General features: G+C 41.9%; 1 protein-coding gene across 5 annotated transcripts in view; it reads left to right on the forward strand.

Annotated features, from left to right (window-relative positions):
• The window catches only part of USP34 (ubiquitin specific peptidase 34), a 264,685-nt gene that overhangs the window by 232,336 nt on the left and 14,241 nt on the right, over positions 1-18,108 (forward strand). For all 5 annotated transcript variants that reach the window (XM_054021746.1, XM_054021747.1, XM_054021750.1 and 2 more), the window contains 7 exons: positions 5,391-5,548; positions 7,229-7,307; positions 10,015-10,141; positions 10,523-10,630; positions 11,791-11,895; positions 12,020-12,144; positions 17,938-18,061. In XM_054021746.1, coding sequence (XP_053877721.1) covers positions 5,391-5,548; positions 7,229-7,307; positions 10,015-10,141; positions 10,523-10,630; positions 11,791-11,895; positions 12,020-12,144; positions 17,938-18,061 — 826 coding nt within the window. The remainder of the gene's footprint in view (positions 1-5,390; positions 5,549-7,228; positions 7,308-10,014; positions 10,142-10,522; positions 10,631-11,790; positions 11,896-12,019; positions 12,145-17,937; positions 18,062-18,108) is intronic.

Here is an 18,108-nt window from a genome sequence, read left to right on the forward strand (position 1 = left end):
GTAGCAGAACAAAAATGGCACCGAGAGATCATCTGGCTCAGTTCTTTACATACCATTGGCCTTCTGAGCCACCTAAGGAACTGATTCCATCACCCAGATGTTCGCTTTTTGCAAGCATCAATTTTGATGGTTTGGTCAAGAGTCTAGAATATCCCCACCTGAGGACTATGCAGCTGCACCATTCCTACAACATCTCTTCCTTTGGAGACCATCTCTCATATTTCTGAATTGCGTGGGGAGCAGATTACATCCAACAGATGTGTTTTGAAAGCCATAACATCGGATTACTCCTTTTGTTTGATCTACATTCCCCTACCCACCTCCCTTCCCTGCTCCTTTTCAGAAGCACATCTCACAATCATTTACTGAGACATTTCCCTTCCAAGCATGGGGGCCACATAAGTGGTCCCAATCCAGCACAGGAGGAAGGGATTCTATTCCAAGTATTTTCTGGTCCCCAAAAAGAATCCGGGATGGAGACCATATTAGATCTCAGACAAGCACCTTTGTGAGATCACAGAAATTCAGGATGGTGACTCTTGCAGCTATAATTCCAGTGTTAGATTCTAGGGATTAGTTGGCAGCCCTCAACCTTAAGGATGCATATCTTTGCATCTCATTTCACTGGTCTTCCAAGAGATACCTTCATTTTACAGTCTGCCAGGACCATTTCCAGTACCAAGTGCTTCTCTTTAGCCTCTCCTTTGCCCCGAAAGTTTTCTTAAAGATCATGGCAGTACAGTAGTAGCTACTCGCCTACATTCACTTGGAATAATTGTCTTCTCCTGCCTCAACAATTGTCTGCTCAAGGGCTGGTTGCACAACAAAGCTCTCTGCAGTACAATGTTCCAGTTCTGCAGTGATACAACTTCAACTCAACATTGAAAAGTCCACTTTGATCCCAGTACAGCAGATAGACTTCATAAGGATGTCTCTAGATGCAGTGACAGCCAGAGCTTACCTTCCCATGGACAGGTTTATGACTCTAACTAACCTCTTTACCAAGGTCCCAATAAGCCCCCAGAGATTAGCAAGAAGTTGTCTTCAATTGCTAAGCTATGTGGCAGCTTAGCAATGCACCATTCGCTGCTTCCAGGGATGGCTCAGAATGGTCTATGTTCCAAACAAACACAGTCTAGACAAGCTAATGATTGTCCGTCACCAAGTATTGTACTCACTGTGGTGGAAGACCCCTATAAAGTTTGTGCAAGAGTCCTTCACCCATCCACCACTATAACATCAGATGCATGCCTCCTGGAAGCAGGAGTACACCTAGGGACACATACTGTTCACAGCAAATGGTCTGTCCAGTAGTGTCTTCTACATGTTAACCTACTGGAACTCAGAGTAGTGAGGAATGCATCCGTTGCCTTCCATTATACAAGGGCAAATCTATCAAAGTCATGACACACAACATAGCCTGTGTTCTACATCATTTAGATTTCAGGGCAGGATGAGGTTCATTTATTCTGTGATATTATTGTTCATTTATTCTGTGATATTTGATTAACTAACATGTTATGTCATAATCATAGTATGCTAAATAGGGTTTAAATTGTAGAATTATAGACGTATAAGATAGATCAGTAGTTAGAAGGGATAATTATGGATGAGGTATCTAAGTAAGGATGGCTGAAACTCATGACCTATAGGCTGAGGCCTGTCAGATTTTAGCTTAGCTTTTTTAGGCTTTAGAGTTTAAAAATGCTGACATACATAAGTGAGCAAAGAATAACCCGATGCCATAAGATTACAGGAAAAGATGTACCTTGGGGTAACATTGTAAAAAATTAGCCGAAAGATTAAGTTTAGATCACAAAAATGCTCTAAAGGCACATTTCTTTCTAACATGTGCCCTAACCACAGAGTACAGGTTGTGCGTCAATGCTAATGAGAATAAAAAGAACTATACACAACCTATAGGAAACGGGGTACCTCAAGTTTCTTGGGGACACCAGGTCAATAAAGAAAAAGAGGGTTGACATTTTTGTGTACATGCACAGAATGTAGGTATAGGCAAAATTACATTATAAAAAGAGGGTGCCCAGATTGGGAAAATTGAGCTCCCTATGGGAAACTCTAGCAGAAACCATCCCTCTACTGATGATCAATCCATGAGAGACTCATCAGACCCTAAACTATCTAGGAGGATGTGAGTATGACCGTAGGTATAATTTGTGTATGGATATATTTAGGATTTATATATGCCGTGATATTCATAACTGTGCTGGTAACTTTAATAAAACTGATAAAAGATATTACACCTTGCTCTTGTGGCTGTATATGCTACTTTCCTTGGCCATCATGTGTTCCTATGAACTCTAGATTTGAAACAATGGGCAGAGGTAACTCTTTTGAATTTGAGACTGTAAAATCCACAGTGATGTAATACAACATCACTAAATTAACTTCAAATAAAAATAAAAGGCTATAGTGATCTCCCTCTCTTTGTGCCAAAGCAGTAAAACTGTGGCATTGGTGTATAGCCAACCACATTCTTATCTTGGCCTCCTATCTTCCAGGCATACAAAGGGTTTCCAGAAGTGGACCTCTCTGGTACCATCAACAGGAAATGCAAGAAATTCTGTTCGAGAGGAGGGTTCATTCTCTAGGGAATGCCTTCTTGGCTCCATGAATGGAAGGACCTTCTGTATGCATATCCTCTTTTATCATTTAACCTCAGAGTGTTGAACAAGATTAAACAAGACAAAGCCTGAGTCATTTTAGTGGTACTGACCTCACCGAGAGAAATCTGGTACCCTTACCTCCTCCATTTCACTCTTATTCAGTTAGCTTCAGAAGTTTGAGATTCCACCACTGGTGTATCTGCAGGCAGTCTTCACCTACTCATTCTTTCCTCTCTTCAGCTCTCAAGTAACTTTTGGAATTAAAAAAAGTCATGGCTTTCCATGAGTTCCATAATGGTCAACTTGGTGACTATTGGAACCTTTTATTTGTCTGTAGAGGGATTTCCAGTGTTTGCCCATCCCATAACAATAAGGGTTGACGAATCTTTACCACAGGTTACACAGCCCACATCTGTGGAATTTCAATCTGGTCCTTAATTGCTTTAGGAAACCTCCCTTTGGACCACTGGTTACCTGTTCTCTACTTCACCTGTCCATGAAGACAACCTTCTTATGGCAGTTACATTTGCTCGCAGTCAGAGAAATAGGGGCTTTCATGGCAGATTCTCCCTTTACAGTAGTTTTCAAGGGAAAAGTTTCATTACAGCTACACCTAAAGTCTCTACCCAAAGTATCATCTGAATTCCATTTTAACAAGGTTATTCATCTTCCAGTTATTTTCCTGAAGCCACAGTAGACTCTGGAAGAAGCTAGTCTACATACCTTGGATGTCAGAATGGCACTAGCCTTCTATGTGGACAGAACCAAACCATTTAGAAAATCTTCCAGACTCTTTGTTTAATTTGTGGACGGATCCAAAGGATTGACAGTCTCCACTCAGAGAGACTCAAGGTGGATGAGGCTTGGTTATGGTTTGGTTATAGTTATAAGGCTGCCAAAGTCCAACTTCTTAGGGTACTTAGCCATTATACAAGATCCCTACCTCAATAGCATTACTGAAAAATATTTCAGTTGCTGACATTTGCAAAGCTGCAACCTGGACATCCGTACATATATTCTCCAAAAATTGGTTCAAGCTTCCAGATCAGATACTGTGGTTGACAATGCAGTTCTGTCTCAGTTTTACTACTAATCCGAAGCCCCCCTCTCCCTTCTGAAGATACTGATTAGGAGTTACCTGAAGTGGAGTACTCATAGGAGGGACACTACTCGAAGAAGGAGAGGTTACTGACCTTGTGCAGTAACTACAGTTCTTTGAGGTGTGTATCATTCTGGGTTCTCCACTACCCTCCCTCCTTCCCCTCTGCTTTGGAGTTTTATCTCTCAGGACTTCACAGTAGAAAAGGAACTGAAGATGGTTCACTTGAGCAGCTCTCTATATCCTTAGTACGGGGCATGAGGATGTCTGGAGCATGTACACAGGCCGAACGGGGACTGTTACCAAAAATCTCTAATCAGAGGCACATCGGACTCGTGTGTACCTGAAGGGACATACATCTAGGAGAACTCCAGTTACTGCATAAGATGAATAACCTCTCCTTACATCTTGGAGTTCTGTTTATCATACTTGTCTCACAAACACATTTACCACTTCAGATATTATTGAAAAGGTAACTCTGTGTGTTGGTGCCAATAACATATTAAATTCCATCAAAGCCAGAGCAAATGCTTCCTCCCAGTATTTAGTCCGTCCTTTCCTTTCAGTATTTGCAATGGCAAATCACGACACACATCATAAATCATAGGGTCTCATGTGTAACTGAGTATGAACAAATCCATTGAAAATATTGAGACAAATCATGGACTCCTATGTGAAAATTGAACAAATGTATCTTACACGGAGGACCTCTGTAGCGATAGAGAGGAGCCATCCCCAACAAGTACAGAGAACACTCCTACTTCCCATGTACTGTACTGGTGGAGGTTTTGTCCAGTGTATCTACATAATTTGAGACTCATTGATCAAGCCCTTTCTCTGGATGGCTTGAAGAGGGTTCTGCTGCATTCAGGGATTTATCCTCTGAAGCCTCTCTGCAACCTGCCCCCAAGGAACCATGGTGGTTCTGCTGTGTTTAGGGCCTTCCAGGCATAGGGGACTTGTAGGATTTAGCCCAAATAGTTTTCTGCATCTTGAAAGTGGATTCTGGCAGTGCAGAGTTAAAAATAGCTATATATCATAACTGCCAGATAATTTACTTACTTTGCTACAGAAATTGACCTTCTGTTGCTCTAGAAAAGCCCAAGAACTTTGTGGTCACATGGATAAGGATTTCTCAATGTTAAGTATTTGTGCAATTGTAGCAGTAATCTGCATTGATGGTAAGCATCAAGATATCCCAAGATATCTGCTGATATAAAGGGACATCTCAATGTCCTTGCAATATGAGAATATTCTTTTTAAAACAACTTATGCCAATTCAGTTTATTCTGAAAATATGTAATATGGTGAATATCATTAACTGATATCTCTCTCACTTCACAAAGAAAACAATAATGGGTGAACAGAGACAGCACTCTAGATAGAAAATTGTAGGAATATATACAACTTTTGAAGCTGTATTTATGTTTAAGTACTCTTATTTTTTTAATAAGGTAATATTTAAAGAATATCAATGCTGTGTATTTTTCTGATTTTTCCCCTTCTCTAAAATATATAAAAATGTCTTCTAGATTCTCACATATATGTCACTTCAATGTATTGCTTAATAGAAATAATGCACAGTCATGAAGAGGAGAATATAAGCCATAATTTATTAATTAAGAAAGATTACCTTAACCTAATATTTATTTTGTTCGTTTTAGGCAGTAGAAGAGCTGTTTAACCTCATGCAGCTGTTTGTAGCTCAGAGGCCAGATATGAGAGAAGAAGAGATAGAAGACATAAAGCAATTTAAGAAAACAACCATAAGCTGTTATCTGCGCTGCTTAGATGGACGGTCTTGTTGGACTACTTTAATAAGGTATTACCATACTGAAATGTTAGTGAGGCAGCTTAATTCTTTTCATTTAAAAAAAATGCACTTTTTAGAATTTGAAATATCATAAATTACTCTTCAGTATAGCTTACTTTATTATATACACTTTTTGAAAAATCTATGATACTGTCTTTATAAATCTTGATACTGTCTTTACTGTCACATACAGTAAAGTTGTAGTTTGTCTCTGAAATACCGAAATTGTCTCTTTATATATAAAAACCTACTGTGCATGAAAATAATAATTTAATTTATAAGATCCCACCATGCAAGGAACTAAATACATATAATTATCAGTAATTTAAAAAATAAACATACATTATTGTTATTCAAAACAAAATGTTAGAAAGCCATAACAAAGTGTTGTTATTAAAATATTTTCTTTGACATAAAGCCTAGAAATTCAGTAGTAAAGCTGAAACTTCATTCTGTATCTTAACCCACCCTATTTTGCATAGCTTGGTGAGCATGTACAATGTGACAATTTACCCTCCCTTGCAAAATTGTGAGGCACGAGTAAGGTAGAATGGTGGCTTTGGTGCAGGGTTTCTGCTTTATCTGAGATTATTTTATACATCACCTCTACAAAGAATTTAAAGTTCTTAGGCGCATCTTTTTGAAATTTTAGTTCTCTGTTGAATATGTGAAACTAGTGATTTTTTTCCCCATTTTATTTATGGATGTGACCACAAAATGGCTGTGTCACATAGGTCACATCACTGGGAGTGTAAACCCAGCAACGGATGGGCTGGAATGTTCTTGTGAGAAGAGAAAATCTCCTTTACTCTCCTGAGGGCATATAAGTAGTCATCTATCTTAGCACGGAAGCAGATACGCCACATAATTGGATGCTCAAACTTAGTAGAAATATTAGTGTGTAATTATTATTTTTCGTAAATATTCTGGTGTCATGCTTTATTTTCCGTGGAAAATACCCTGGAAACCATTGTTTGAGTGGAAGAAATGGTAGCACTTAGAAGCTGTATGCATAAGCTTACATAGGAAGGAACATGTGTGTTAATGAGTAGAAGAGGGGGTGTTCAGTATGTGGTGAGAACAAGAACTATTCCCTGAATTCTTTTAAAACTCAGTACTGTTTTTAATGTACAGTTGCACCCTTAATTTGAGTGCTCAGTTAAATGCTCAACTGGCCAGGCAAAATCCTTTATTTTTAGTTGTATGCTTAAATTGCTCTTTCAGAAATATTTCTACTCATTTGCATTCTCAAATATATGCTTAATTGCACCTTACCATGCATTTTTTGAAAAGCTTAAACCTTCATCTTTGAATGGATTGTTTTCTTTAGTTTTTTAATACTTTGAAGCCATTACTTGTTAAAACATCTTTGGAGAGAGTGTCCATAAAATACTTTTTGAAGAGATATTCTTGTTTTAAAAAGATGGAAGTTGGTACTACCTCCATCAAAGCAGTTAGTTTTAGAAGTATGTTTGGCACTACGAGGAACACTTCTAAACTAATAAAATGAAAGGACTGAAGGTGATAATTGTATTCATTTCATTTTCTCCTGATCTGTGTTCAGACCTCCAAATACAATTTCACTAATGCTGAATTTAATAATTTTAAGGCACTGTGAGAATTATGAAAAGCTGGTATTTTAGGCATGGTTTTTTTCAGTGTTTGTTTAAGTCTTTCCTTCTTTTCTAGTGCCTTCAGAATATTATTAGAATCTGATGAAGACAGACTTCTTGTTGTGTTTAATAGAGGCTTAATCCTGATGACTGAGGTAAATATTTCATTGTCACTTAGTTCAAATGAGCATCTTCCTTTCCCATTGACTCATCATCTGAGAGGATGGGGGGGGGGTCTCATCACTTCCTCATTGATGAATATGCTTGCTTTAAGTATTTTTTCTAATCCAGTATCAGCCATTTTAAAACTACCTAAAAAAGTGGGAAGAGGTGATTCAATCCTAAAATGCTTATAAAACCAGACATCTTCAAGTGTTCATCCTTAGCTAGTTGATCTCAGAAGTTTGAATTTCCCAGTGATGACAATGTTAATAACAAAAACTATATAAAAACCTAAACAAATCGTTTCTTTTTTTAAAGAAAAGAAATCACAAAATCAAAACTCTGTAATGCTATAATAAAACCCATGTAAATTTTTAAAACTGATATAAAAGTAAACCTACTAAACTGTATTTGCTCTGAAATTTTTGCTGGTTGCCTTTTGTCTCTTAGAAATGTGTTGATGTAAGAAATTTGAGCTAACGAATTTATGAACCAAACTCTTAACTGTTCCTATATCACACTTGTTTTTAGGGGTGGGGGGTGTTTGGCACAGGACATTACAAAGATATTTCTAGAAATAAACATAACTAGTTTTGTTGCTTAACAGCTAGATTCACCTTCTAGTTGAAGGGTGCTTCATGCAGAAAGGCTAACACTGGACCCAATAGAACTCCATTAAAGGCTCTGGAAGCTGGATAAGGCCACAGTGTGGTATAAGCAATGTCTTGTCTGAGCTGCTCTTCAACTTGTAACTACTAGGGTTACCATATCTCATAAATAAAAAAAGAGGACCCCCATGGGCCCCGGCCCCACCCATTCCCCCAACCCTAGCCCCGCCCCACTCCGCCCCTTCCCCACCCTAACTCCGCCCCCTCCTCCCTTCCACTCCCAGCCAGGGGGAAAGGGCTGCCCCAGTGCTACCGGCTTCAGGGTTTGCCGGGCAGCCCCCAGACCCTGCGCCCCCAGCCGGCGCTTCCCCAGCGCAGCTGGAGCCCGGGAGGGGAAGCGCCCAGCCGGGGGCGCAGGATCTGGAGGCTGCCCGGCAAACCGTGAGGCCGGTAGCGCTCGGGCTTTGGGCAGCCCCTATGCCTCCGGACCCTGCGCCCCCAGCCGGGCACTTCCCCTCCCGGGCTCCGGCGGCGCAGGGTCCGGAGGCACGGGGGCTGCCCGAAGCCGGTAGCGCTCGGGCGGCCCGGCTCTTAAACAGAGCCGAAGAGGAGCAGAGCCTCCAGCCGCGGGGGCTCTGCGTAACTTACACTGTGTCAGTCGGGGAGGAGCAGAGCCGCCATTTTCCCGGACATGTTCGGCTTTTTGGCAATTCCCCCCGGACGGGGGTTTGACTGCCAAAAAGCTGGACATGTCCGGGAAAAAGAGGACGTATGGTAACCCTAGTAACTACTGTACTATATTATAGACCATATGCTGTCACTTGTCTGCTAAAGGTGTTTTTATATGTTAAATAAACAGCATTAAGAATGTTCCACGTCAGCAGAATAGATTTCCTCACTGCAAAGGGTTGACAGTGTATCCTGAATCTTTCTCCTGGTATAAATATAGATCATAATTAAGGTTTTGCATTATATTTTGAGGGAGATTAATATATATAGTATTTCCTAATCTGTTGGATGTTTGAAACATAATTGGCATTCAAGCAGAGTAAATATCTTCTCAAATACCTTTTTTGCCAAAATCCTTGCAATATTGTGTATTGCCAGCAATATGAGTAGCCTATACCACTACAATATCGAAGTCAAAAATCCCCAGAAGATGCTTTTGTTAGAGCTGTAGTAATAATTCAGCTGACACAGAATTTTATATTGTATGTCTGTAATCAATGCACATAAACTTAACTAGACTATATATGATTATTCTGTAACCATTGTTTTCTTAAATATGTGCACCCAAGTCCCTTTCCCATGCCTCCTTAATAGAACTTTGTTTCTGGACAAATTGGGATTAAAGATTTGTAAAATCTTAAGTGTTTTGGGCTCTACTTGGCTCTTTAGGTTTTAGACTTCAGTCTCCACCTGCTGCTTATGCAGATTTAAGTAGTTGCCTTGAGCCAGAAGTGTTTAGCTTATGCAACTTACAAACTGCACAGGCTATGCATGCACAGATTGCATTAACCTTGAAGCAAATCTCTTCGTTTTACAGATTTTATAAACAAAGTTGGATGTGTTTGCAAAGCTTTTCTGTTTCCTGAATCAGACTGTTTGCGTGTGCATGCAGAGTTTGCTCTGTTTTTCAATAGCATTTTTAAACTCATTTTCCACGGGCACACAGTGAGAAATTTCTGATTGCTCTAGTATTGGTGAAATTTAGAGTGGGATAAAAATCAATTTTATAACCAAAAGCAAATCACAGTCTAAATCATGGACAGACTACCATCTCTCCATAATACCAAAACTCTGTACTAGGGCAGGGAATGATATTAGAGCATTACTTAAAATTACTTCTTTTTGACAATCATTTGTTCATAGTTAACTAACTGTTCATTATTTGGACAACCTACTGTGTATAATGAATTCTTCTTTGAGTAACTTTATATCTGGCAGCTTCTATCACAAAACATTTTGATACATCTTTTTGTGGTAGTAAAATAAATGTAAAAATAGTATCTGTAGGATTAAATTAGAAATAATAATAAATTTTAATTTGTTAGTATAAACTTTTACTTTCATTTTACTTTCTTTTTTGTAGTCCTTTAACACATTGCACATGATGTATCATGAGGCCACAGCTTGTCACGTGACTGGAGACCTGGTGGAACTTTTGTCAATATTCCTCTCGGTCCTTAAATCAACACGTCCATATCTTCAGAGAAAAGGTTTGGTAATGATTTTTTTTTAATAGAGATTATAGGCTTTAGTTTGTTTGAACTAATTAATTTTCATGGACAGAAATTCTTTCATTGTTTGTCTCGTTGCTATGTAACCTTTGGGAATCATCTTTTTCTAGACAGTAACAGTGACTAAATTAATTTAATTATTAAAGTGTTAAAATGTATCTAAAAATAAATAGTATAGTTTTGACAGCAATAGACCAGTGACAAGTCTTAGGTTTCTAATTTGATTAAGATCACATTTATAAAATTGATACAATGATCGTTTTAATTGCTCCATGTGACCATTTTCTTTCTTACTTCAAGAATTAAAAGTTGTCAAGCATTTGGAATGACAGATAACTTAGCATGTTTTTGTATTTGCAGATGTGAAGCAAGCGCTAATCCAGTGGCAGGAGCGAATTGAATTTGCCCATAAACTCTTAACTCTGCTAAATTCTTACAGTCCTTCAGAACTTAGAAATGCTTGCATTGGTAAGTTGTATTAATGCTACTGCAGTCTGGAAAGATTCTTTCCATATAACTCAATTTAAAATTAACAGAAACAGTTCTATATTACGATTATTTATGAATGTTCTGCACATTGGATTTGTTAATTTTTTGACATTAATAGAATTATTGTTTATTTTCCCAAGGATCTTACTAATCCTTGTATATCAAGAATAAAATGAATATTTAGGATTTGTTAGGCATCATTTTATATTATTCATCTAGCTTGTTTAAAAGCCTGGTGCCTGATTCTATTCTCTTCTCGCTTATACTAGTGTGAATCAGGAATAACACTGTTGAAATCAATAGATTTTCTACAGTGTTAGTAAGATCAGAATCAAGTTCCAGATCTTTAATTTAGCATCCACAGGGTAACTAAATTAATATTTAAAGTTAGTGGGAAAACTCATTTGTTGTGAAGCACAGAAACCTCATTACCCTGAGTAAGAACTCCCTGTGTCCATTTCTATGCCCCATTTACTAAAAAAAGGCAACAATAAAAGTAAAAAGATATGTTAAATAGCTTTTAAAAGTACCGGGCTATGATGTTTCTTGCTTCTTGATTCCTGGTGGGGTGTTTAACTTGTAGGAATGGACGTCATACCAAGAAATTCTTGTCTTCTTGCATTAGCAAACTTCTTCTGAAAGGCTTTATCTGATTTTTTTAAGGAGTAGAATCTGCATTTTTTTCTTGTTTGTGAAGGCCTAACCCACTGTCCAAATTAACCCTATTTTTAATATAATTTGTATGCCTTTTCCTGTTACTTTGAGTGCCCTTGTCATTGTCGTCCTGGCTGCTGCTGGTTGCCATTTTCCAGGCATCATACCTGATATGGTAAAGAAGAAGCAAAGAGGGTAATTTTCTTGAGCTTCTACTTCCTACAATTTGACACCCCTCTTATTGGTTGTTAAGGGAAAGTTGATATAACACTGATTAGGTTTTCTTCTAGTGGTAGAGGTGAAGGATCCTTGATTATTTCAGGTGTTTTCACATTAAATTTTGTTCACTATAAAGCCTGCCTCCACAATGTGCACTAGCAGAAGTAATACCAAATAGATCAGGTTTTCAGATGCATGAGCCATAAGTCATGTTTACACTTAAGAAATAACTTTGTGTAATAGCAAAACCAACTTTTCATTTGTAGATGTCCTCAAGGAGCTTGTGCTTTTAAGCCCTCATGATTTCCTGCACACTTTGGTTCCATTTCTGCAGCACAACCATTGTACATACCACCACAGTAATATCCCAAGTATGTATTTCTAATTGTTGTATTTTACAGTTGAATTTCAATACAATTGTTCTTTGTGTGCATTGAGGGGTGCTAGTGTTGACCTTTTAAATTCTTCATCATTTTGTCCTAATTTACACTACAGTGTCTCTTGGACCTTATTTCCCCTGTCGTGAAAATCTGAAATTAATAGGAGGGAAAAGTAATATCCGTCCTCCTCGTCCTGAACTCAATATGTGCCTCTTGCCTACGATGATGGAAGCCAGCAAGGTATGTACATATATGGACATAGGGAAACCTGTTTTCCTGTCAATGGCATTGCATATTTGTAGTTTGTAAAGAAAGCATAATTTTAAGTGCTTTCAAAATGATGCCTTGTACAATGCGTTTACCCACTAACTTACTGTGTAAGCAAATTTTAAAAACTGTACTTATGAAATTTAAAATTTTCCTCAGTGGGTTTGAATTATGTGGTGGTGCCTGTGCCCAAAATGATGTAATATTATGAATTTCCATTACAAATATATATATAGTGTATGAGCCCACATTTTATAATTAATAATTCTTTAGTATTAAGAGCCAGTTTTAAAGGAAGTCTCTAAAATTGCACCAACCATCTTTCTTGCTAATATTTTTGCGTATGTATTTTTCATCTGCGTGTTTTTTCATTAAATTGTGTTTGCATGCATGAATCTCAGATACTTAGATTTCTAACTATCTGATCTGTGCATGCCAATGCTTGAGCATATAAATGCAAAAATTTGGATGCAGAAATTATATGTGAAAACTTTGGAATGCAAAACTGCAAACCTGATTTTATCTATTGGGCTATATATATCTTTGAAAATTTAGTTGTTCTTCGATTGATTCCTCATATCGATTCCAATTAGGTGTGTGCGTGCCATATGCACAGTCATTGGAAAGTTTTTCCTTTAGCGGCACCCGTCGGGTCGGCTGCAGAGCCCTCTGGGGTGTCACCTCCATGGCACTCAATATATGACCCTGCTAACCTGGCGCCTCCTCATTTCCTTCTTACCGCCAGTGACAGTCATTGGAACTGTGGCGACTTGCTTAACAAGTTCTTCTCTCATTCTTCTAGCTTTCAGTTCGTATTAATTTAGTGTTACTTGTATTTGTAGTTAGTTAGTGTTAGTAGTTTTAGCTGTTGGGTGTGGGGGTTTCCCCTCCACCCCAACTGCCTATCTCCCCTTGGGGACTCAGGGCATATCTCAGCACCAAGGGTTCAAATCCTGCAATAAGCCCATGCCAACGGGCGACCCCCACGATGCTTGTCTGAAGTGTCTGGGGGAGGCGCAGCAGGCTGATAAGTGCAGAATTTGTAAAGGGTTTCGCCCTAGAATGAAAAAGGAGTGGGACTTTCATTTAAAACATCTTCTTATAGAGGCGGCTCTCAGACCGCAATCCACCTCTGTGCAGTAAGACACGGCACCAAGTTCATCGGTGCAGAGCGCTCCGGCATCCGTGGTAGATGGACATAGGGACCCACAGCAACGCAACCAAAGCCAACGGGAATTGTCTGGGACTGATCTCATTCCCTTGCGCCGCAGGAGCGGCACCAGAAGCAGGGTAGGAGTGGATCTCTGCCTTTGAGACTCAATCCCTCGGAGTCAGCCATTGGAGCGCATCCCAGGAAGGAGCACCCAACACCGTGATGTTTGGAACCAGCACCGTCGACTTCTGCACCGTAAAGGGGACCGTTGAGTCCAGTACCTTTGGACTCCGCAAGCCATATGGTGGAAGAGGTGGGGATGCCATCCACCCCAGACACCTTAGAGGCCAGGAGGGATCTCAAAGCCATGACTGCACCGAGGTCCCCGGCTTTCCGGGACAAGCCCCCGGCGCTACTGAAAGTGGCACTGTCATGGGGCAAACCGGCGATGATGCATCTGCCTACACCCAGCAGATCACCAGTCCAGATAACACCAGGGGAATGTCACATCCATGCTGAAATTTAGGGAATTGTTGCCCTTGGAGTCCAGGGAGGTGTTTGGGGCTATTGTTGAGGAGGGCAAAGAAGTAGCATGGACCTCTTTGCAGGCCTCTTTGGATGCTGCGGCACTGCACCCTTTCCTCAGGGATAGTCATGAGGAGGAGTTCAGGGCTACAGGCATCAGGCTTATCCCCAGAGGTGCAGCAAACTCTGCAGGACCCGCCATTCGATGGGGCAGGCCTGTTTGCAGAGCAAACAGACGCCAGGTTGCACAGCCTAAAAGACTACCGGGCGACAATGAAGTAATTGGGTATGCACACACCAGCAACCCAATGCAAACACTTCAGGCCGCAACTGCAACGCCCTTATCCTCCTTGACTGAGGTAGGATTTCTCTAGAAGGAGGAGCAGAAATGGCAGGCGGAAGCCTCCCCATTCTCCACCAGGGCCCAGCTAAGCCATCATCAGGCTCCAAACGGGCCTTTTGAAGGTGTGCCCAAGGACGGTGCACCCGCCACAACACCGGATCCTTCCCCTTGTTTCTTGAATCGTCTGTCCCACTTCTGCCGTGCTTGGTCCCGAATAACATTGGACTGATGGGTTCTTCTTACTGTTGAAGTGGGATATTCTCTTCAATTCTGCTCCTCCCCTCCATTCCAACCCCCTTCCCCATCCCTCTTCAGGGACCCTTCTCACGAGCAACTCCTTATTCAGGAGGTTCAGGTGCTCCTAGCCATAGGAGTAGTGGAGGAGGTTCCTCAGGGGCCAGGGATTCCATTCCTGATACTTCCTAATCCCCAAGGCCAAGGGGGTTCTCAGACCCATTCTACACCTGCGAGGACTCAGCAAGTTCATGGTAAAATTGAAGTTCCACATGAGTACAATTATCCCTTCTCTGGATCTGGGAGACTGTTATGCTGCCCTTGACATGAAAGATGCGTACTTTCACATAGCTATTCGGCCTGCACACAGACGATTCCTTCAGTTTGTGGTCTATCACAAACTATCCTTTCGTGGTCCTTCCCTTCGGCCTGTCAGCAGCTCCCCGAGTGTTCACCAAGTGTCAGTTGTAGCAGTCTTCCTCCGAAGGAGGCAGGTGCAGATATACCCCTACTTCAATGAGTGGCTGCTCAGGGGGCGCACCAGGGAACAGGTGGAGTCCCAAGTCCGATTAATCAGATCCACTTTCAAGAGACTGGGGCTCCTCCTCAACATGAACAAGTCAACCTTATCACCGACTCAAAAAATTGAGTTAATCGGGGCAATGTTGGATTCAGTTCAGGCAAACCATGGCAGACATCATTTAAGGCCTCAGGCAGTACCCGACCACTACAGCAAGGAGATGCCTGAGTCTCCTCGGCCACATGGCAGCCTGCACTTACGTGGTCCAGGACGCCAGACTGAGGCTCAGGCCACTCCAGGCATGGTTCGCTTCGACTTATCGCCCGGGGCACGACAGCCTGAGCTCTGGTCATGGTGCCAGAGCAAGTACTCGAGTCCCTCCAACTGTGACTTGACCCTCAGACAGTGTGTGAGAGTTCCTTCAGCAGCCCCCAGCCCCCCTTGTCCCTGGTAACGGATGCGTCAGCTCTGGGATGGGGTGTGCATTTGGGAGACCTCCAAACACAGGGCCTCTGGTCACAGGACGAGCTCTCTCTCATATCAATATCAAGGAGTTGAGGGCAGTGAGGCTAGCATACCAAATCTTTCAGGCCCAACTACAAGGCCAGTGCATGGCAGTTATGACAGCAACACCACTGCCATGTTTTACATCAACAAGCAGGGTGGAGCCCGTTCTTCTCCCCTGTAACGGGAAGCCCTCCAGCTATGGGAGTTCTGCATAGCCCATTCCATTCACCTGGAAGCATTCTCTCTACCAGGAGTTCAGAACGCATTGGTGGACCACCTCAGCAGGTCTTTCCACAACCACGAGTGGTCCATCCAGCCAGATGTCATACACTTCCAAAGGTGGGGGTTTCCCCAGGTCAATCTGTTCGCCACCCAGAGCAACAGAAAGTGCCCAGTGTTCTGCTCCTTCCAGAGAGACAGCCCAGACTCAATCACAGATGCGTTCCTGCTACCCTGGGGAGGCTGCATGCTCTATGCCTTTCCCCTGTTCCCACTCGTGCACAGTGTCCTACTCAAGTTACGCAGGGACGGGGCGGAGATAATTCTGGTGGCAACAGCGTGGCCTCGACAATGCTGGTACACCACGCTCCTGGAACTGTCGGTGGTCACCCCGATCACGTTGCCACTCCTCCCCCACCTGATCACTCAGGACCACGGTCATCTTCATCACCCTGACCTGCAGTTCCTCCACCTCACTGCCTGGAAGCTTCATGGCTGAACCCCATGGAGCTTCTGTGCTCAGAACAAGTTAGGGAGGTCTTACTCGGCAGCAGGAAGCCCTCCACTAGGGCCTCATATCTGGCAAAGTGGAAAAGGTTTACTTGCTGGTGTGACAAGTGTCATACACCCCCACTTCAAACACCAATACCTCTCATCTTAGAGTACCTTCTGCACCTGAAACTGCAAGGCCTGGCAGTGTCATCCATAAAGGTACACCTCGCTGCTATCTCGGCTTGGATGCTCCGTCTTCACCAACCCTATGGTTGGCCGGTTTCTCAAGCGTCTGGAATGGCTACATTCCCAGCTTAGACAGCCTGTTCCCATGTGGGACCTTAACCTGGTCCTCTCCAGACTGATGGAGGCCCCATTTGAACTTCTGGAAACTTGCTCCCTTCTCTGTCTGTCGTGGAAGGTAGCCTTTCTGGTCACCATTACATCATCAAGGAGGGTGTCTTGAGTTAAAGGCCCTTACCTCCGATCCACCCTATACAGTTTTCCACATGGATAAGGTGCAACTCCAACGTAACCCGACCTTTCTTACTAAAGTTGTGTCGCACTTCCACACTAGTCAGGACATTTTCCTGCCTGTTTTTTATCCTAAGCCTCATACCAGTGGCTGTGAGAAGAGTCTGCACTCCCTGGATGTTCGGCCGGCGCTAGCTTTTACATCAATTGCACTAAGCCATTCAGGAAGTCAAACCAGTTGTCCGTGGTGGTGGCAGACCGGATGAAAAGTCTCCCAATTTCATCTCAAAGAATATCTTGCTGGATCACGTCCTGCATCTGTACGTGCTACGAGCCGGCACTTAAAGCACAGGCCTCATTGGAGGCGTTTCTGGCCCAGGTCCCTGATACAAGAAATCTGCAGGACAGCAACTTGGTCCTCGGTGCATACGTTCATCTTTCATTATGTCACCATTCAGCATGCCAGAGATGATGCAGCTTTCGGCAGAGCAGTGCTCCAATCAGCGATTCTATAACTCTGACCCCACCACCTAGGTATGGCTTGGGAGTCACCTAATTGGAAACGCTGGTCTCCCCCGGTGAAATCTGTATAGTATGGGGCAGGGGTCGGCAACCTTTGGCACCCAGCCCGTCAGGGTAAAGCTGTGGACAGGACTGTTTGTTTATCTGGAGCGTCCGCAGGCACTGAGCCCCTCAGCTCCCACTAGCTGTGGTTCGCCGTTCCCAGCCAATGGGAACTGTGGGAAGCGGCGACTAGCATGTCCCTCGGCCAGTGCTGCTTCCCGCAGCTCTCATTGGCCCCGAACGGCAAACCATGGCCAGTGGGAGCTGCGGGGCTCCGGGCCTGCGAACACTCCAAATAAATTTTTATCCTGATGGGCCAGGTGCCAAAGGTTGCCAACCACTGGTATAGGGTAAAAGCACACAAAAGACCAGATTTCACGGTCTGTGACATGTTTTTCATGGCAGTGAATTTGTTAGGGCCCTATCTATAAAACTGTCTTTAAAGAACGTTTTGGGTGTTGCAAACAGATATTAATCTGGTTATTGATATGCCCTTTAAAAACTGAATGTATGTACACTGATCTGCAAATTAGCATCTAATTTTATTCACATCAAATCTATTTTGAGTTAATTTTGGAAATGCTCATCAGGTTATACAGCAGTATATTATTAAATGCATAGAAAACTTACGGCTCTTAATAAGCTTATTAACTAAATTTTTAGGTATGTCATGTAGTTGCCCAGTTGCTTAATTTAAACTTAATCGATTTATAAATTGTTTTCTTAAATCTTCAGGGTAAAGATGATGTTTATGATCGTATGCTTCTAGACTACTTCTTTTCGTACCATCAGTTCATCCATCTATTATGTCGAGTTGCAATCAACTGTGAAAAGTTTACCGAAACTTTAGTTAAGATGAGTAAGTATGGCAGTTAAACAGTAAATCCTACCTAAACAGACTTCCCT

Source organism: Malaclemys terrapin, chromosome 3 (genome assembly GCF_027887155.1).
Source record: "Malaclemys terrapin pileata isolate rMalTer1 chromosome 3, rMalTer1.hap1, whole genome shotgun sequence".
NCBI lineage: Eukaryota > Metazoa > Chordata > Testudines > Emydidae > Malaclemys > Malaclemys terrapin.